This window comes from Thunnus albacares, chromosome 7, assembly GCF_914725855.1.
Source record: "Thunnus albacares chromosome 7, fThuAlb1.1, whole genome shotgun sequence".
Classification (NCBI taxonomy): Eukaryota; Metazoa; Chordata; class Actinopteri; order Scombriformes; family Scombridae; genus Thunnus; species Thunnus albacares.
In genome coordinates, this window is record NC_058112.1 from 4554787 (window position 1) to 4576235 (window position 21449).

The following is a 21449-nucleotide window of genomic DNA, read 5'->3' on the forward strand; positions in this document are numbered from 1 at the left end:
CTTTATCAGCTTACTGTACCTGAACATCTTCAGCTGCTGTTTGTCATCGCTGAAAAAGAGGAAGAGAATAGAATTTGCTTATTAACCGAGAGATGAAAATGCAAACAGTGGTATCTAGGAGGTTATCACAGATGCAGATTTTCTACCTTTTGTCAGGGCAGAACTTCAGGATCACCTTCTCTCTGCCTCCATCGCTGTGGAAACCAACAACACACCATAAGATTAACATTTTGCACTTTTTAATGTCAGTTTATAGTTTATAATAGGACACTGTCTCCTCAATCCATTCATTTCTGTCCAAATGTCAGTTGTATATATACTTGTATTTTATAAACAAGCATGAAGGCATAAAGGCAGCAACTGTAAGCTGTTGCCTCGTTGGCGACAGTGCTTATTCTGCTGCAGCTCGACTAAAATCATTAAATGCCTAAAATACAAAACAAAGAGTACCTGATGTGAATTTGTGTTAAGTTGTTATAGGAGCACAAAGCACCAGCCAGCATCACCACTCCCTCCATGCTGATGCCATTGTTACTGGCACTGAAAAACACACACAAACACAATGAGACTTGGGGGAGGGCATCATTTATCCTGGATATTGCCCTGGGGTAAACACAGTAGCTGCCAGAGTTGGCACATTTCGTTTGGAACCTGTTTTGTGAGAAAATAATAGTCATGCTTTTGCCAACATACCATCTGTCCCTTCCTCCTATCTCAGACAAAAAAGCTATGGCACACACACAACTTCTGCTCATTCTTACTTTATGCTCATCATACATTTTTAGTACATACTTAATAAATATACATTTTTGCATTATAAAGCACCTGTTAAGTTTCATATTTTTTTATAACTGCTTTGAGGATATTTTTTTTGTATGTGAGTCTTACTTGATTTCTTGGATGTTGCTGAGACAAGGCAGGACATCCAACAGTTTCCTTAGACCTTTGTCGCCTAAACAGTTACTGGACAGACTGACAGACAAGAATGTGGGGTAAAAATAGTGTCAGAAGTAAGAATGACACATGTACGTATGTATGAAGTACAAAGTAGCTGCCAAAACGAAGGAACTACTAAGTCAACTGGGGATGCAAAAAATATGAATAAACCACAAGACATCCTTTTATAATTCAAGGCCACGTCTGAATTTAACATGAAGACACATAGGTCCCGAATTTTGGCCACCATGACTAACAAAACATATTTCAGCAGCGGACTGATATGTATATGGAATGTGATCTTGGTTTAGTATGCAAGATAAAAAAAAGGTAACAATAATCTGCAAATGTAAATTTAAAGTTTGTGTGGGCAGATTCATCCAGAAGGAACTGGCATGGACAATATAAATTTAGATGCTCACAGTTCATAAAGCTCCTATTACACCTAGAGACTTATTTAGGCAAATAGAGTGAAGTGAAGAACATAAACAGAGATCTATTGAGAGATGGATATCATAAATTAGCAACTTCCACATCATCTATACAGGCTAGTAAATACTAAATGTAAATATTGTTTCTGATTGTGTATCTTACTCCAGCAGTGTGAGATCAGAAGAGGTTCCCAAACTCTTGCACACTTTCTGCAGACTAGCAGGCAGCAGACCACAGCAGCTGAGACTGACAGAGGCAATAACATCATGGTTACCATCATCATAACCACTCTCACCAGTAAGATCAGGATCCAGTAATATCATTAACATTATCTACATCAGTGGAATCTCTCATATCTGTGGAAGTGTAGAACATGTTGCACTCACTACTATGCAATGAAAAACACTTTTGAATCATCTTTCTGTTAAATCCCCTCCCAACATCATGTTGCAACAGGAAGCTCTCAAAATGTTGTTTCATTGTGACTATAATGTAATACATACCAAAGTGTTTTAGATATTTCATTTGCAGGTTGTTGTCTCCCTTCAGAGAATAACACAGACACCTGGACAGGGCTCTGTAGTCTGAAACACACAGAAACATACATATTTGTGAATGTACCCAGTGTTTCATAACAAAGTAGAGTGTAGTAAACAATAAAAATTGGACGCTAACTAATAAAATGAACATGTTGCTGGGTATTACTAATTATGAATTTGTTGGTAAAAAATGTCTAAAAGTGCCTGCAACAATTGTGTGTGTGTGCATGTGTGCATTTATAGTATGCACCATACATTACAAGTGTGTTTGTACCTGATATGAAGCTCCATCACAGCAGGACAACCAGACAGCAGAGCAGTCAGAACCACTAAACCCTCCACTGAAGAGCAGCTGTTATTCGCACTGAGAAGAGAGATGAGGACATCAACAAACTGCTGCTGTTTGCAGCTTATTTTTTATAGATGCTGAACACTGTTTTTGTGCTTATTCCTGACCACAAAAAATTAAATGGTGCACTAAATGTATTGATTACTTTCATAATTAAAAGTTATATGTATAGTATGTGACTCTAAATTGCATAATGTAAAGAAGAAAGTCTGTCAGTCTTATATCATATGCTTTGTGATGGGTAGTTTGGTGTAAGAAATGCCACAGTATAAATAATGAAGTCAGCCTTACATGATCTTTTTGGTGACACTGAACTTGGGCAAAAACTGAGTCAATGTCTTCAGAGTTTCCACATCCCACTGGCCTCCAGACAGACTAGGGTGCACACACACACACACACACAGTCACACGCAGAACATCATTAGCATTTGATATGCACAAATATACTATATGCATGATCAGTGACACATCATGAGTTACAAATGACTGATACAGAGACCAGAGTATCCACTCTGATGAGCAGTGGGAAATTATAGTGCTGAGTGTCTGATGAGTGTCTGATGATAACATGCAAAATGTCAGTTGTGGGGAGCCTTGCTTTGCTGACAAGAAAGGAAGTGATGGCCCATTGAAATCAACATCAAATCCACTGATAAACTACTGTGACTCACACAAAAAGAAACAAGTCTACCACTACTTCTAACTACTGACATTAAGTGCTTGCAATGTGAAAGTGTTGAGTCGATAACTGCATTTAGTGTTACGATCAGTGAAGGTGGACCCAAACGCAGACAATGGAATTAAGTAATATAAAAAAGGGGGTTATTGTAGGAATAAGGGGGAATGAGGACGACAGGCAAGGCAGAAGCTAGAGAGGCAATGCTGGATGGTAGAGTTGAGCTGAGCAAGACAGGCGGAAGAGGGAGTGAGCATTGCTGGCTTGGAATAAGCATGGGGTTTAGTAAGCAAGCAGGGTGACCGGAGAGTAGTGATCCCGGAAGCACAAGGAAACATGGTAAGTACAGGTAATGCAAACAACACACGGAATAAGTTTGAATAAGTTATTGCAGAGCAGCCAAGAGGGAGAGACTACTACTGTAGTAGATAAAACAACGACCACAGTAGATATACAGTTGAGTTGATGGAAGGCAGATGTGCAGGCTGGTCAGGTGAGGTGAATGAGTCACAATCAGGAGGGAGTCAGAGAGTGCCAAGGAAGGAAGCCACGCCCACACCACGTACGCACACATACAGACAGGGGAAAACAGGAAACACAGGGGAAAGCAGGAAACAGGGGAATAGAGAAACGCAAGGGAAATAACCCGAAGCACATCCTGGGCCAAGACATTTAGTACCATAATATTCTGTTTTTGTGTGCTGTGTTATTGGTGGGGATGTGGTTTTGCCACATTTGAAGAGCTGTATTTAGGGTTACTTACTCCAGGACAGACAGGGTGGGGCAACATGCCAACGATTTTGCAAATCTTTTCATCTCAGCCTTGCTCCATTTCTGGTTCAACAAGCTGGAGAAAAATGGTACCAAAAGATTCAAAGCAATGATAGAAAACATCAACAATAAAAAATTGTATTACATTTACTTATGATTTATCTGGTTGATTTATTTATGTAAATCAACATATGAATTAGATGCTGTTTAGGCATAAACTCAGTAATACAGCAGTTGTAAGTAAGTAGTAGTGAGTCATGGTTCAGACACTGTGCTAATAGCCATTTCACTTAAAAGCAGAAGCAAAGTTATTTGAATTGAATTGAATTGTTACAGGTAGCTTAATTTGTTGCACTTGGTGCTACACAATTACTACAACTTGCAGCTTCGAGTAAATGCTGTTGTCATCTGTCCAGACCAGTGTTACAGTGGGGAGACATCCCCTATTGTTTCAGTTCATTAAAGGAGCGTACTGCCTGGGGCCAGGCAGGGCTCTTAGAGCTCCATCGTAGGATCTCCCTTTCCCTGACTCAAGCTCAACTTAAGCTCCTTATGAACCCATGGAGCAGTCCAACCTATCTCACAAGTTTCTGTCTCACAAAACAGTTTTGCTCTTGGCTATATATTCTGCCAAGAGAGTGAGTGAATTACATGCTCTGTCTGTAAGTGAGGAATACTGGAGATGGAAGGCTGATAACACAGGCGTGTCTCTCTGGCTGAATCCTTCATTTTCGTCTTAAGTGGTAAACCCTCTGGTTGAGATCAGTGCATTTCTACTCCATCTGGCTCTCCCACAGGGGGAAGTAGGCCTGCTTACTTTGTGTCCAGTGAGGGTACTAAGGGCTTATATCACAAGCACTCAGTCTCTGAGGTGCTCACACTCTCAGTTATTTGTCTGTTTCAATAATTAAAAATAGGGGCTCCCTGTGTTTAAACAGTGTTTATCCCCTTGGATTGTTAATATGATCTCTAAGGCCTATTCTAGGCAGAACCTCCCAGTCCAAGGTACTCTGGTAGCTCACTCCACCAGAAGTGTAGCCACTTCTTGGGCCACTTTAAAAGGGTTAATCTTTCAGAAATCTTTGCAGCAGCATGGAGTGCCCCCTGTAGATTTTCTAGATTTTAAAGAGTCAATGTGGCCTCCCCTGCACCGTTGGGTTCCGCCACTCTGCTCTCAGCTGCTGGGTGAGGATGTGAGGGAATAGAGACTTCTGTTCCTCGCAAAACTGATGGTACTAGTCATCCAAGGTAAGGACTGTGGTGACAGTCTGAGTGAGGTCAAAATAGATCATAAGTCATGGCTATAACTATGGATCTATGAGACCGAATGATGACCGTCACCATCTCTTGTCACTCAGAACGGGTTGAGGTGTTCCAGGCAAGAGGAGGAGGCGTGTTCACCCAGAAGATCTTATAGACAGTGAGCCAAGCCTCCTAAGGTCAGTCACATGACTTTGTTGACATGAGGTCTCAAGGATAGGTAAAAGGATGGCATCATTCAAGGTAAAGACCATGGTGACGGTCATTGTTCGGTCTCACAGATCCATAGTTATAGTCATAACTTATGTTATTGTCTAACGTCTTACCTGATTGTTCGTTCAGATTTGCTTTCATGACTGCAGAGAGGAAACATAAATAAGGATTTCTGTGAATGCAGTATTTGTTTGGTGACACTGTTGTTCATACAGACAAACTGTATGGTTTGTATTCACGGTCCTTATCTAATAAAAAAAACTCACCTGTTCATATCAGAGCTTTGGGAGAAAGTTACTCTCAGTTCTTTCATACCACTGTAAAAAGAAAAAAAAATCTCTATTCCTGTATAACAATTGTATTAAAAATGTACCTGCTTGCTTTTCACTTTATTTACTTCTACATAAATGCTTTGAGGTCTATAGGGTAAGTTTGGTAGACTACATTTTTTGTGTGGTCTTACTCTGCATGAATATGTTGGATGTTCAAACATGAAGACATTTTCCCTATGAGGATGTCCACTGCTTCCAGAGAGGTGTTGTTTCGACCGAGCCTGCAGATCACACACACACACACACATGACTCTTATGCACAAGACCAACAAAAATTCTGCAACATCTTGAGATACTGTGTTGTGGTGATTGAGAAAATAAGCACTGGCATCAGAAGTAGAAACTTACATTACAGAGAGCAGTCTTGGTAGTTTGGTAAAGATATCAGCTATGTGATTAATCCCTTCATCTTTCAAGTTGTTGTCAACCAGACTGCAATGCAAAAACATGGCCAACAAAATGAATTTGGTGTCATATTATAGACCTGTATCCAAAGGTATTAGGTTTCAGCAACCATGCACACTGTTTACACATTTCCAAGGAACTGAAGAGCTCTACAGTAATTGTAGCAGTGTAATTAGATAAACTGTATAAATAAATAGCAAACATACTTGATTTCAGTGATATCTGGACAGTTCTGGAGGGCAGAAGCCAAACTAGCTGCTCCTACAGCAGTCAGGCTGGCACCACAAAACCTTAAGAAGACAAAATCAGTTGAAATTTGTTCTATGGGTGTTAAAGACACAGTAAAATAAAAAAGTACATTTTCAAGTACTAATCCTGTGTACCTGTGTTAATTGTTCAGTTATCTCTTTAATGCCAAATATAGTATGTAAGAATCAGTTGTATATTATATGTAAATCAGTAATATATAATAAAAATCACTACTATCAGTTGTAGTATTTTTATATTAAAATCCCTGTTTTCTCTTTCTGTAAAACATTTTTGTATGTCTGATGACTCATCTTGAACTCAGGGGCATACATACACAAAAATATATACAAAAATGTATATATTATTATTATTATAATAATATTATTATATTAGCTTGCAGAGCAATACCACAGATGTAGGTGTCTGTTTGTTATCAGCTGGTAAAAACTTTGTTTTCATTTCCAAATGAATGTAGCTGAGGTCTCATTTATTCTTTTCTCTGTCTCTTCCTCCTGATCTAACAACACAGGTGAAGGTGGTGCGTGTGGACGCCAACAATCCCCTACGGCTCTGTATCGCACTGTATTTACCAAGCCACGCCCACCTTTTAATGGTCCAATCAAATCTGAAGGATTTGGTTTAAGTCTCTCTTATGATTGTTCCATTTCACTGTGACTGAATTATAGAGAGACTTGAAACACAGACTGTGAAAGACAGTGAGAAGAAAATACAGCAGCAAAAGAGAAGCAAAAATGACAAACTTACTCTAGTTTTCTCAAGGTTGGGAATTCAGGCAAAATGGAAGACAACTTCTCAGCAAACTTGTCACCATATCTGCGACTACGAAAACTGAAAAAAAAAAAGTGTTGAAGGGTGTGTATTACTTACAGTGAAACAAGATGTCGGGACTCTGTTGAGCTTACAAACAAGAGTTTCAGTGTGTTTACTGATAGAATCTGTTTGTTATGTTTGCAGTTCAGTCTGTGTCCTGATCTGTTTCACTTTGGACAGCTTCTAGCTGTACTTAGGTTTGAGTTGATTTTGGCTTATGAAGGTTTGATGAATGTTTTTGAGTTGTTCTGATTAAATATGAAGAGTTAATTTGCAAAAACTAAAAAAACACCATCCTTTAAAAAAATGAACTGACTGTCGTGAGTTATTATAACACATAGCACATTCTGAGCCCTAAATATGTTTTGTCACAAATATGTTATTGTCCATTGTCAATGCACTGCAAGTTCATGTTTTACAGAAGAGAATGTTAAACTGCAGTGCTGTTCTTGAACGGAACCGATAAAACCATTCAGCAAATCAGCACACGGTATTCAGGTCAGGTGACGCAATATGCCAGCAGGAGATGTGCTGTCTGAAAGCAAATTTCGGTGTAACTTTGGCTTAAAGTTATCTTTAACGATGGATCATTTGGACAAAACTGAAGAGCCTGTGATGTTACCAACTTCAGGGCATAAAGTAAAACTGAAAACACTGAAATACTAAAAACTGAAAATACGCTGAGCTACGCCGAGTAATATGGAGGACTGAGTTAAACTGAATACTGTGAAATACTCGAAACTGAAACACTGAATACTGTGAAACACTGAGTAACAATATGTAACATGAAATATGGAGTTACACTGAATACTAAATAGAATACTGTAAAATTACACTTATAGTATTAATTAAACTTATATCCATTATATGGCATTGTTTGACTCTGAAACATGAAATGTGGAGTTATCTATTTTTGAAAAAAAACCAACAACAAAAAAAACACTGTTGGAGTTATCTGCCTTTGCCTCCCAAAAAACTTTGAATTTAAATAAATTTTAATTTTGTAAGTTACCTGTATTTTGTTGAGTTATTTTTTACTTAATCAAAACCACCCAGTTGCAGTTTGATTGATATTATCTTGAATGCACAATAAAAAAAAAACATGATTTATGAAAATGACTAAAAATGGAAATATGTGTTTCTGCAAATTAACTCTTCATAACCTTTAAAGGTTGTCATCAGGTCAGTTGTCATCCTGCCTACCCTTGTTACTGTACTTGAGTCCCGGCTACTGCATGTCTACTTGTTACAGACAGACTGACAGGGACACAGCAAGAGACTAAGAGCTGCGGTCAGTTACACAGTAAGTGGGACAGGTGGCTGAGGAATGTCAAAGGCAAAGCAACAGCTCTTTCCGGAGGCTGTGCAACAGCTTTCTAAATGTCCAAAGGCTAAACACAGGTGTTCAGATTCATGACAGCTCAACACCATCAACACCAACCTCTCCATGTGTTATAACAGCAGTTTTCAACTGTCCTGAAAGCACACCACGTCTCTGGCCATAAATATAGTTCTTCACCTGCCCTGTGCACCTTGCATCTTGTGTGCATGTTACACATGTTTTACTTTACATAATTGAATGATTCAGGAAATATATACATTATTCTGTGATTTGCTCCAATGAAGAGAAAATCCCCCACAGGTGATTATTATGATATGTGCAACAAATTTAGCTTCTGAAGCAAATTCAAATGACATATAAGCTTCTTTTGGCTACTTCTTCTTCACCTATAAGAAAATGAAATAAATTGTGGACATAATTTTTTTCTTTCAATTTGATTTTAATTCTGTAGACAAGTGTGTGTTGATGCTATATATTGTTTTGCTTGTGTGAGTGTTTGTGTCCACCCACCTGAGGTGTCGAATGTACTGACACCTGGGCAGGACATCTAAACACTCCAACTCCATTGAGCATGACCCAAAGTCCAAACCGATGCCATTATCACCCACTGAGTTAGCTATAAAAGCCAGAGCATCGATATCATTGGGTAACAGCTGGATGTTGCGCAGCTCCAGGTTAGTTCTTGTACCCACAACCAGCTTGGCCAGTTGGTGGTCCTGGCTTTCCTGGACACAGTGGCAAAGCTCCAATATCTGGGTAGATGTAAGAAGGATACAGAATTAGGAAAGAGATAGAGATAAAAGTGGTAGACTGAAAATCAGTAAAAATCAGTACACTTGATCATACCAAATGATACTTCTGTTTATCAGAATTCACTTTAGTTCGTATTACCTTTGGTCCAGTCAGTGTGTTGCTGTGACACAGTTTTTTTAGCAGTTGCACAATAAGGGTTTGTCGTTCTTGGACCCAACTTTGACCTCCAGTTCCGCCAGAAGACCTGGCTAATTGAACAAGGGCCTGGGTGCAGCGTGGGGACGCCAGACCACATACATACAGGTACAGAGAGTCAGTGAAGACTGTCCTCTGGTCTGACCTGGTCATCCAGCGTTTTTTCAGACTGAATCTAAGAGAGCAATGAGGAAGAGGATTGAGCAAAGTCAGTATTTAATTAGATCAAGATTAAGGAACACACCTAGAGTATATTGCCTTGTAGGGGGAAGTCCTAGCCTCACCAGCCAGATGAGAATAATACCTCACATGACGTGGGCACACTGCCCTGCTTTGACTAGTTGATCATCACATGACAATGGCATATTTCAGCACGAGAGAAATATTTATCTCCGTTTATTTAGGTACTTTTTAATTTACAGAAGCAAACAAGTGACTAACTTTACTCAGATATCTGATGGGTTTTGGTGTTTGTATGGATGTTGTAGAGAGAGTCAGTGTGTCAGAGAGCATTTTATGTTTTACTTTCTGTGTAGCACTCAGCAACCTTAGCACAAAGTGCAGTAATATATTAGACAAAGCTGTTAAAAATGCTGGAAAATAATAAAGACGTTTCTGCAGTAACTGAAATACAGAAGGCAAAACTATTTTTTCTTTTTTTGGCTGTTGGACAGTTTACAGTGTAGATACAGACAGAAAACACGAGTATAGACAGATGGGTATGACAAAGTTCTCGCCAGAATCAAACCGGAGATGTAGTTATATGGTATGTGTTTCAGCTATGAGGCCACCAGACACCCAGAGTCTAAACTTCATTCATTTGACATGTGTTTTCACTGGGCCTTAAACAGGGTTTCATAACAGCCTTCTGTGAAGAGAACACCATGTTACATTTAAAAAAAAATCTCTAATGAAGGCCCTGTGATGAAAAGTGTTGATTAAATAAAGCGCAGACTTAAGTCAGTTAGTCTTGCTGAGTTGTCTTTCACACTGGGGTTTCTTGTCACTTGAAAATCTAGTTAACTGGTGCAGTAACAAGACTGTTTACACCATGTCTGCCATGTCATGTCTGGTACTGGCAGCCTCCACTCCTCTGATTGGACCATCTGCTTTGTGCCTGCATCGGTGCATTTCTGGTCTCCTTGTGGGGAGGAAGGTCAGCCATGTTTGGTAGTGTGCTCAACTTACCCAGCTCATCTTACTTTCGTGGCTAAGTTATTCCTGGTATACAGTGTGACTTCACATGGTTAATTCTATAGCATTCTTATGCACCTTGTGTCATTATCCAGATAATCCAAAATACATTTGAACACCAAGTATTTGTCAGTCTTTGACAAATACTTGGATAGATTTATTATGATTTGTTAAACATGAGATGATTTTTCAAGCTTAGGTTACGGGGCTCTATTTTTGTAGCAGTGCAGACAGTAGTGCTACTGTATGTGCTTACCTGACCTGATAGTAACTTTACCCATCTGCTTGGTATTTTGGTACAGTGCAAAGGTGGGACAACAGGTGTAAAGAGATGGTGTTGCATTCAAATGAGGCAGCACAAAGCAAGGTGTTGGTATTTCAGAAAATTTGAAAATTGGGTCATACTGTACATGCTGTACTGTAAATACACTTCAGAGAACCAGATCTGTTTCCAGCACGTCACAAACTGAAGGAACTGCACAGCAACTGTATAACACTGTTGTATAAAATAAATAAACATTTGCAATTAATTGAAATTGTGACCAATTTCACGCACAAGACAGAGCATGTCAGCTGCTGTTACACTAAAATAGAGCCCACAGTTTTCACCTTCAGAGAGGCCATGTAATCGATGGCAGTTCCCTTGAAAAATATAAACATGTTCCCTTCCTGTTCCATTTGATTTCCTTGAATTGTGTCCCTTACCGCTTCTTGAGCTCTGTGTCACTAACATCATTACTGGTCATGATTCTGAGTGCAGCCAAAAACTCCTGTAGAGTCAGATGGACAAAGCAGTAGGCGTTGAGATGCATCCCATCCTCCCGTCTGAGCTCCACCTTGCAGGAAGACAGAGACGTGTATTATTTATTATGTCACTAACAAGACTAAGAGCCTATGGCTGTAATGCTCACTGTAAAGAAAACCTTATTCTAACCTGCATCAACAATCAGGCAACATGACTTCTTGTAGTCCTATTATTATTTTCATCTAACAGGTATACGCCTCACTGATATCTGAACTGCTTTCATTTCCTGTGGTCACAACTGTGACACACTTCTTCCTGCTGCTCTCCATTACAAGCTTTTCACACTGAAACATCTGGAAGACTTCTTCAAGTGAAGTAACTACAAGAAGTACATTGTTTTATTCAAAAAAAAAAAGCTTTACATCAAGATATGAACTTTACTCAGTGTTTCTGGGGGCAGATTGATTTTACATATTGCAAAAGATGGATGTGAAAAGGAGAAGCAGCCACAGTGAGCATTTGAAATGAAGAGTTGGAAGAGGCAGCTGAACTGAAACCACATGCTACAGCATATTGCAGATATCCCAACTATAGAGACACGTGGCATAAGAGGGTTGTTACAACATTACATAACTATTTTGCCTGAAATATAAATGCATTCCCAACACTAGTAATTTAATTTTTAATGCAAAGCAAACCTACAGTTCACAGTTCAAAGAAGGTATGCCCCCCCCCCCCAGCACACACACACACATCCCCCTGACACCCATACCTCCTTCAAGAATATCGCCCCCTAGTTTTAGAAGAAGCTTTGTACACCCACAGATATGAAGAGAACATTCACACATACAGCCATGTCTAACCTTTGACAAGAGCCCTATCCTGACGGAAAATTTCAAAACATCCAGAGGAATTTCTTCTTCCAGGAAGATGATGCTGCTTTCCTCTAACCCTTTCCATGCCAGCCGACTCAGCTCACACAACTCAGACCCATATTGACTCAAGGTGGTCAGCGTAAACACAGCGCTACACAAAGAGACAGAAAATAAACAAATGAATTTGCATTTGATCAGAGTTCAATTAAACAACAGTATTTGCCGCAGTGGTAGATTCAAGCATCGTGTGAAAGTTAAATCTGAATTGACATTGAATAGTGACTAAGCATATCATTAAAATAAAGAAGTTACACAAATGGGTTCTTTAAATAGACAAGAAGCGAACAGTCAAGCTCTTGTAAGTCACCTTGTCAATCAAATTCATTGAAATGTAATGCTATGTGTTTCCGCTGATGGTGTGAAGTGGTGTTAATAAGTTAAGTGCTCTAAAGAACCTTCACCTCTGTGGAAAACTTGCAGGCTTTAGCTTGACATTTCTTCCTCCTTTATCAGGGTCATGGCTCAGAAATGCACCAAGGACAGTGAAGTAGACCTGGGTAAGTGTGCTGGGTATCTGAGGTGGCGTGGGAGGTAGCTGGGCTGTGCCATTTGTCCCATCCATCACTACATCTTCACGCCCTCCTCTTGTTCCTCCTTGGATCTGCACTCGTTTTACCTCCTTCTCCATCACTTCTTTTCTTTCCTTGCTTCCTTTCTCTTCTCTCCTGTCTCCGGATCTAGCTCTTGTCCCTTCCTCTTTACATTCCAGTAGTAAATGCTCCAGACAGATGCAGCAGATGTTGCAGAGGGCAGGGAGGGAGGACATGGTAAGGAGGTGTCGATTAGAAAGGAGGAGATCTGCTGCCTGGACCCCAAGAGTTCTGCTTGTTGAGTGACCTTTGCAGTTGAGATATAAATTAGTTAAAGCCCACAGACACATAAGGCAGACCCACACAGGTGTTTTCACTTATTTAGGCTGATTACACCTCATCTTATGAGTGAGCTTGATCGATTGATCCCTGAGTCTCCTCTTTCTGTGGCACCTGTTAAATTATTTTTATTGCATCAAGTTTAATGATCTAATGTAATTTCCGCCAATAAAACACTTGTGTGGTTGTAAAAGGTCAATGTCAAAATATACACAAGAAAATTGCTTTGTACGGGTTCAATTGAGTCCAATAAACCTATTTTTTTTCTTTTTTTATTGCAATTTATTTGTAATCTATTCTAAAAACACATGATACAGCCTTTTTGCAATGATCTACTGATCTACTGGTACATGAGGTCTTGAAAGGGTACACCAGCAATTCTGTGATGCACACTAAATACATGCTTAAAGCTGGGTGACATGCAAAAGAGGCCAACATATCCTGACTTTAAATCCCGAATACTGGTCAAGCTCCAAAAAATGCTGGATCCTACACTTCCCATAATGCAACTTGATAATTCATAGTCTACTTAATGAAACATCAGGGGTTATTTTATCAGACTTTGGACACAGAATACATTTTAAAACTGGTTTCACAGGCTAAGCAATACCTTATTGGCCTGAATGTAAGACAATATTTTATTCTGGAAACCGAAAAAGTGAGGGTCGTTTTATTCTGAGGACTAGACAATTACGTGTTCACAGGATCATTTGAATGGGGAGAGTACCACTGTAACATCAGCTCCTACAGTGAGTGTTGCATTATGGGATGTTTGTATCCTTGCTGTTGCTAGGATAGTGAGTGTCTTCAAGTCAGTTTATGGTGTGTCTTTTAGAGTCAGTCAGCGTTTAGTTAGTCCCGTTTAACCGGATGTTTCTGCCATGAATGAAATGACGAATGGAAATGAGTCACAACTGCATCTTCTGACATCTTCACTGCAGACCGCATTTTGACTGTTTCCAAGTGCCTGACAGCTGAGTGTGTATGTATGTGACTGATCAACAAGCTAGACAAAAGACACTGAAATATATTTTAATAAAACAACAAACATCACAATGTAAATATAAAAGTATGTAAGTCTTCACCTTTTACTCCAAAGAAGTTGTCCACATACTCCTTGATCTGGTGGCGGTCCCACCCCAGCAGCTGCCCCACTTTATCTGATACGCCTTCCAAATCGATGACGTCTCGCACACGACAGGTGACCACCACAGTGCATCCCGGAAGAAGCTGACGGTTTAACAACCCTGAGATTAGGTCTGCGACAGGCAGAGGTGTTTCTGGGTTCAACTGTTCTCTCTGCACCTCTTGTCTAGTGACCTTGCCATGAAACTCATCATAGCCATCCAGCACCCAACAGCTTTGCTCTGGATTGGAAATGAGGTAATCCAAAATGGCTCGCTGTTCAAAAACATAAAATTAAAGAGTAGCAAAGACAATGTATTAGTGCACCTTGATGACTTTAAAGACATACAATAGTGGCCATGACGTGTTTGCTTCAGGTGTTGAAACAGAGTGCGGTTTAGCGGTAATATCAAAAACGTAAATTTTAATTTTAATTTAATTTGAACGAATATTTCAAGCAACCTAAAATGGTTGAAACAGAACTTTTGACTGGTGAACATATCCAGTGGGCATTAACTAAACTGAGCTTGTGAAATACCTTTAAGGGTATAATAACAAGTAGTTATTTGCATGAGAGATGCAAATTTCCCAACCACATCCATCAAACTGTATCTGCACACACCTATTTATAGCACTTTACTGAAACCTGTTTTTAAGTATAAATAGCTTTTGACTCGCCTTCACTTCTTGACATTCCTCATCTGCCCCCTCCTCCAAATTCTTTACACTTCTTCACTTAAGAAGCTGTTGCATTTAATTACAAATTAAAGTGGACTTGTGTAGAAAATAGCATAGCTCTAATCTCTAAATTTAACAGTAGGACCAATATTAACACTAGAAAACTTTATTAATAAAGCCCCTAATGAACTGCCAATTAACATTAGAGCAATCTTACCACACTTAATCTCAGTACAGGACTGCTATAAGTGCTAAATATAATCAGCTAATAATAACAGCATATTTAACCTTAATCCTACCCACTGGGGTACCCGCAGACCCCAGAGGTATACTTTTTGTCATATCTCACAGGTGCTTTATTTTATCATTCAAATTTTTAATGACTTTGTCAATCAATTTGTTCCTAATGATTTCATATCATTGTTTTCTGTTCCTGTTTTACTTAGTGCTTTTTTAAAAAAATACCAATGTACTGGGGTCGGAGGGGACTCCAGTCAAAAGCATCCAATTCAGCCTCTGCAGTTTTAACAGATAGAACTATTTATTGAGTTCATGTTTGCCATGGGTCCTTATTTAAAGTATCACACACTATCAGGGGGGTCAGGGCATTCTGTCAGCCATTTTGAAGGCTTTGTGGAAAGATTGTACTTGGGATAAAAGTTGCAATTTGTATTGAAGAAAAGTATATATTTTTGCTTTACACAATATGCAAATTAACTGTAACTTTCCTACAATAATAATCTGTTTTTTTTACATTAATTATGTAACCAATAATGTTTTGAGGAGAAATGAGTTAACTTTTTGCTATGATGGTTGTTTCTTACAGTAGTTTATTCTCGGGGTCCCCAGGGACCTTTGTCGGTAGTCCTTGTATGTTAAATATGTTGGTAGGATGATTAACATTGTACTTTCACATTTTACATCACAAAAGTCAGACATTTGTAAAGCTGCGGGTCTCCTATTGCTACCTGCATACCATTTCATCGTGGTGCCCATTTGGAGGGAGGTAGACTCGGAATAGCAACTCAGACAGGGTGAGAGGGTGTGACAGTAGGTTGAGCTGACGAAACTCCAGCAGGACAAACAGGTAGGATGAAGGGATAAAGCCCTGGATGATAAGAGAGGGATTGAAACAGAGAGAGGGAAGGAGGGAGAGAGAGAATAAAATAAAGACAAATTACAAATTGAACCAAGGAGAGGAAGAAAAGTTTAGAAAAATGACTAATTATTAAGACATACTAATATATAATCAATAGATCCTGATCCAAGGCAACAAATATCGAGTATCTCTCATACTGCGTGCTGATACAGTACCCAGTATACATTAGGTGCGGTCAATAAAGTTTTGATATTAGGCAAATGACAGCTGATTAGCTCTACAAAAAACTCAAAACTTCAAATGTGTTCTAAAACCAACAGACTTCACTTACTTTGCACCACACCTGAGTAATGCTGCTAGAGGCAATGGGACCATTTTGACCTGTAGCGAACTCTGCTAGCTGATGCACACTGTCAGTGTGGTTATCATTAAGTGAAACTGCTAGCTGCTGTTTACTTGTTTGTGTTAGTGCACCCTTCACTGTATGCTATATGTCAGGAATAGGTTCCAGGTGATACATTTTGCCTTCACTAATCCAGCAAGGCGATACCAGACATACCTAATAATAATGTAAACATTTATTTAATGATGAGAAACAAAAAGGTGAGCTTACAAGGCCATGTGCCCACTGTTCTCCTAAATGAGACATGAGCAGAGTTTTTCCTGATCCAGCCTGGCCAATGAGAACTGTCACCTTTCCTGCAGATCCTTGGAGGAAGGTCTCCAATGTCACTCTAGATTCCATAGATCCATAATCCCCATCAGGCTCTGAGTTAGGTGAATAATGTATTTTATCAGTGGACAGCACACTTTAATTTTGCATGTCTATTACATTTCTGTCAGTACGACCAGGCCACTCAAATGAAGATGCATTTTTTTCTAGGTTGGGTGTTTTCTTCCATTTTCACCCCTTTAAAGTCATGTTTTATTCACTTGCATATACTACATTGAAGTATATTCATAAAATCTCCCATATTTAAGATGAAGAAAGAATATTAACTTATCATACATTTGGTAGATTTTTGGTGTACAATAAAAGGACGTGGCACTCACCTGGCGTTCTACCCCCTCTGTCTGATGACCCAGGGGTTTGATCCGGTCTGTCCCTGCCTCTGTTGGCTGCTTTTAGGCCAACCCACACATTCTCCAGCTGGACATCCTGCACCAGGTGCTCTCTCAGTCGTTCCCACCTCCTCAGCAGCAAATTCATCACTGCAGCAATGTAATGCTCCCAGTGATCTGTGGGTATATCAAATTATTCATTATTCATCATGGAGAAAACTTCTTGTGGAGATGCAAAGTTACAATGCACAAATAAATAGCAGCCCTTTTTTCTAAATATACCACGTCCTACAGGGGCAGACGATCCCTTTTGTAATAATTTAATTGCAGTGTCAAGAGACAAATTCCCAAACATACGTGGTGACATATGCAATTATTTTAGAGCACTTGACATGCAAAATACAAAGTTTATTAAAAAAGTACAAGAAACAGGATTATTTGGTTTGAAAAGTTGTGTGTGTGTGTGTGTGTGTGTAATCCAAAACAAAAATTCCAAAATATAATTAATTAGATGCTTGGCTGAACATCAACAAAAACCAGAACAATAAAATCCAAACTCTGAAAGCTCCCAGTGCAAAAAACTGTTCATTGTACCTACAGTTGTGATTTTTGGAGCCAAGTCTCAGTAGGAAACTAATGAACTCTTAAGACCGCCGACATCAGAGCAGAGTTAACCCTGGTAACGTAATACTCATTAAAAAGCACCTTAAGATACCTGCTTTACTACTATAATTAACACATCACTGTGGAATGAATACTTCTCATAAAATTTTACTGCCGATGCAAACTCAGTTCTATAGTTACACGTTGATGTTGGTGGCAAGCAACAGTTGGTGTGTGTCCATATGGCGTTTGTGTCTGGCAGGGCGCTGGGGAGCGGAGAGGGGGGAAAAACGCTGCGCACGGGTTTTGTTTCTATGACAACAATATCTTGACAACAGCGCCGTTGTATGATAGACTAGCATCGCCCCTTTTGATTTAATTATCCATTTGACATTCTTAGGCTACTATCTATTTGTTTGAGGACGCCATATTTAATATATGATGAGATGCCTGAAAAGGAGCGACGCTGATGACACCAGCGCCTTTCTGAAAAGTTCAGATATTTTCAACATGATGCGCTCGGAACAGCCGCACCAAAAAGCGCTCTGAAAATAGATGCTGATTGCAGCGCATTTTCTGTAGGGCGGCTGCACGCTGCGCGATGCTGAGCCCTCTCTTCACCGAACAATTGAAAAAACTTTAACTTAGATTTATTATCAGAACTGGACGAAATGTTTCAAATGAAAGCCAGTCATTCCAGTAAGAGTAGCTCACTGCACATACAACAAAAAGTCTGAAAAAGAGAGAGTTTAACTAATTCCTTAAAATTTAAAAAAAAAAAAAAAAAATCACAACACGAAGAGTAATAAATTACCTTGTGTGTCGTTCAAGGTACTTTGTTAACAGTTTTATTGACTTTTCAGGAAGCAGGGAATTTATGCCAATTTTGTTGCGATAGTCGATGAGATAAATTTGTAGCAAGGCTGACACTGCCACACTGTACCCAGTTCTAATCCTTGGACTTTAACCAGTGAATAGCTATTTGTACGGTTAGTTTGTGCATGTGAATGTAGCTGCAATCTAAAAAGGTTGAAGTGTCCTGAGTACCAATCCGTGGGCGTTTAGTCAGGTGCTGCTCTGCATGAGGCAATGATGACTTCCCCTCTGTTACACTGCAAGTGGAAATTTCACAACCATCTACAGAAAAAAAAAACACATACAAAACACACATATAAATACTGGGGAAAACTAGAGTGAATTACACACTAATACTATCTAATGCAATGCAGGAGTTTTGAATATCTGGCATAACAACTATCCTTCACTTTTACTTTCTAAATCATTTTGAGGTGGAGGCAAAGAATCAAACGGGATTGTGGGGGATTCCCAAAGTGAAACAAAAGAGAGATGTTATAATATTTAATAAATATAGGCCGATTGTTGCTAGACAGACTGCTGCGTGGAGATCAGTTACCTTTCATTTTCATGTTTACACTTCAGTTTGTAACTAACGTGCAAGCTAACCATGACACTACCTGCTGTGGAATGCTTCACTATGAACTAAATAAAGAAACAAATGCCAAGTAAAGAAACACATTTTTCACCTAAAAACAGATAGTTTGGTACTGCAGCTTCTTCGAGGAAAAAACATGCTTGACAGATTATTTTAATTTCTTTAATGTCTTTCAGGTGAGCCACATCTTGTTTTACAAGCTGTGTTGGGTGTGCCGTGCTCCATATGCAAATTCTCCAACACAGACACAGCACAGTACTGTAGGTGAAACAGTACTGTGGGTAGCCTCAAGTTAAGTGAATTGAAGAAACGTCACCTGATTAAACCTTTAGATGTATAGAAAGGTGGTTCTGAAAGGCTGTAAATAAAGCAGAACAACTTACACAATCAACAGAACACACTCTACACACTGTATACGGCAGGTGTTCACACATAGGCTACCAGTAAAGGCTTGCATAAGTACACATCTTTATATACATGCACATTCACACCTGTATAAATTCTCACACTCGCACAGACAGACAGACAAACAAATGTTAACTACCTGTGTTTCTCAGAGACACTGGTTCTGTGGCTGGAGACTGTATGTCATCAACTGGACAGACAAACACATTGACATACTGTTAGCCAGGCCAGCAAAAAGACTAGTACATGTATCACTTATTATTCGTTATCCCACTACATGCAGTGAACAGAACAAAATGTGGAACATATATATGGCTTTGTGGAAAATGTCATTTAAGTAAAAAGTGAGAGACAGGGTCCCATTCTGGAAAGGTTGCAGGTATTGTTTGATTTGCAGCACAAAAGATTGAAAAAAATATAGTTTTGTAGCCTGCTATGCTATCCAAATTAGTAATGCAAAAATAAATAAATTACTGAGACACAAAATATTGAATAGTTGTATTTAAAGGGTAAATCAACATTGATAATCTCACTGATGAACCAACAAGAGTATTTACATGAGCACTCAATAACATGATTGGTTAAGTATCATTTTGACAGATTGTGCAGTAAAAGGAGACATTGGCATGACAACCATACACTGTATGTGCCAATGTCGGCAATAACCACACCAGGGCCAGACACCGTTTATGGTTGAGTGTTGTGCTTAAGTTACAGTTTAATCAGGGCATGCTACTCCCACAGATATTAAACAGTAGAAGATTAACCACCTGTAACCACCAAAAATTAGATCAACTTGTCTAACTCAAATGAGCGAGCAAAAGAGAAAGAGCCAATTTGTTCTTTCAACAGACATGTCTTCTAATTGGGCTCTTATTTAGTTTATTAGTGGAATAAAGGTTCTGGGGCTGAAATATACTGCTGCATTGCTCTCTATGGTGTTGCACTTCTGGCCACACCCTTACCATGCTGCAACAGAGGGAACTTATTATAAGCTATCATGAACAAAAGGGAAAACAGAAAGAAAGAAAAAAACTATCCAAATCACTTCCGTTTCAACCAACAGCAGAAATGCAGCAGCAGTTGCCCTGCAGTGCACCCTGTGGTCTTTTTGTTACCTTACCCTTACAACACATACACACAAAAATTTTACAGCTTTCCTGCCATTTATAGACTGTCCTTAAGACACTGAACTATAACTTCTCATAATACATGTCTGAGATTCATACATGATGTATGTGTATGAAACTAAATACTACCCCTTTAATGACTGAAATTAATTTTTGTTGTGTTTTACAGCCGGTTGTGGACTGTCTGTAGGCCAACTGAAGGTGACTGGGGATGCTCTTAAACAGCAAACAGCTGACACTTGGCATAAACCTTTTAGCCAAGGACTTGCATCACTTGTCAACATTTATAACATCATCTCATACTCACTGGTTGTACATCCAGCCACTGATATGAGCCGTGACTCCAGATGCATAGGGATGTTCTCACACAACATACACATGCTCTCAAGGAAGGTGCGACAGTCTGCAGCGTTGGCAGTCTTGAAGTACTCCAACATGGTTGCTGCTGCTGCTGCTGCTGAAGAGCTGGAGAGGACCAGCTGGTTGATGTTATATTGTGCATCACTAGGTATCATTTGGCACAACTCCATTATGACTGTGGGTGACTGACTGCTAAGGATCTGAAGGATCTCTGAGGATTCTTGTGCCAAGACGGAGTTTACATTTTCCTCATCAGGGCCACCCTCCTCATCCATGGTCAGACTCCATCAGCTGGGACACAAACACGAAAATATGAAGCACAAGCACAAATACATACAGTGTATACATTCACGCACAATCTCACATCTAAAAGACAACTTCAACTAATGAATAAATTACAACAAAAAGAAGAGGTGGACTAATGCTGCTATTTTATGAATTTACAGATCTAATTTCTTAAAGGAACCTCACTTAACAGCCTTTATTTTGCCAACACGTAAAACTTTTT

At 39.3% G+C, this 21449-nt stretch overlaps 1 protein-coding gene across 4 annotated transcripts in view; it reads right to left on the reverse strand.

Moving 5' to 3' along the window:
* The window catches only part of nlrc5 (NLR family, CARD domain containing 5), a 34632-nt gene that overhangs the window by 12306 nt on the left and 877 nt on the right, over positions 1 to 21449 (reverse strand). For 2 of the 4 annotated variants that reach the window (XM_044356685.1, XM_044356684.1), the window contains exons 2-28: positions 20889 to 21232; positions 19591 to 19641; positions 18641 to 18730; positions 16982 to 17167; positions 16542 to 16696; positions 15806 to 15937; positions 14112 to 14427; positions 12559 to 12994; positions 12086 to 12248; positions 11183 to 11313; positions 9227 to 9458; positions 8846 to 9087; positions 6928 to 7011; positions 6120 to 6203; positions 5857 to 5940; positions 5640 to 5729; positions 5443 to 5493; positions 5290 to 5319; positions 3696 to 3779; positions 2548 to 2631; positions 2182 to 2271; positions 1872 to 1952; positions 1531 to 1614; positions 889 to 972; positions 451 to 540; positions 147 to 194; positions 20 to 49 (exon numbers count right to left, since the gene is read on the reverse strand). In XM_044356685.1, coding sequence (XP_044212620.1) covers positions 20 to 49; positions 147 to 194; positions 451 to 540; positions 889 to 972; positions 1531 to 1614; positions 1872 to 1952; positions 2182 to 2271; positions 2548 to 2631; positions 3696 to 3779; positions 5290 to 5319; positions 5443 to 5493; positions 5640 to 5729; positions 5857 to 5940; positions 6120 to 6203; positions 6928 to 7011; positions 8846 to 9087; positions 9227 to 9458; positions 11183 to 11313; positions 12086 to 12248; positions 12559 to 12994; positions 14112 to 14427; positions 15806 to 15937; positions 16542 to 16696; positions 16982 to 17167; positions 18641 to 18730; positions 19591 to 19641; positions 20889 to 21216 — 3560 coding nt within the window. In that variant the 5' untranslated portion in view covers positions 21217 to 21232. Of the gene's footprint in view, positions 1 to 19; positions 50 to 146; positions 195 to 450; positions 541 to 888; positions 973 to 1530; positions 1615 to 1871; positions 1953 to 2181; positions 2272 to 2547; positions 2632 to 3695; positions 3780 to 5289; positions 5320 to 5442; positions 5494 to 5639; positions 5730 to 5856; positions 5941 to 6119; positions 6204 to 6927; positions 7012 to 8845; positions 9088 to 9226; positions 9459 to 11182; positions 11314 to 12085; positions 12249 to 12558; positions 12995 to 14111; positions 14428 to 15805; positions 15938 to 16541; positions 16697 to 16981; positions 17168 to 18640; positions 18731 to 19590; positions 19642 to 20888; positions 21233 to 21449 lie in introns of those variants that run through there. The other 2 variants (XM_044356687.1, XM_044356686.1) reach the window with 2 other exon arrangements.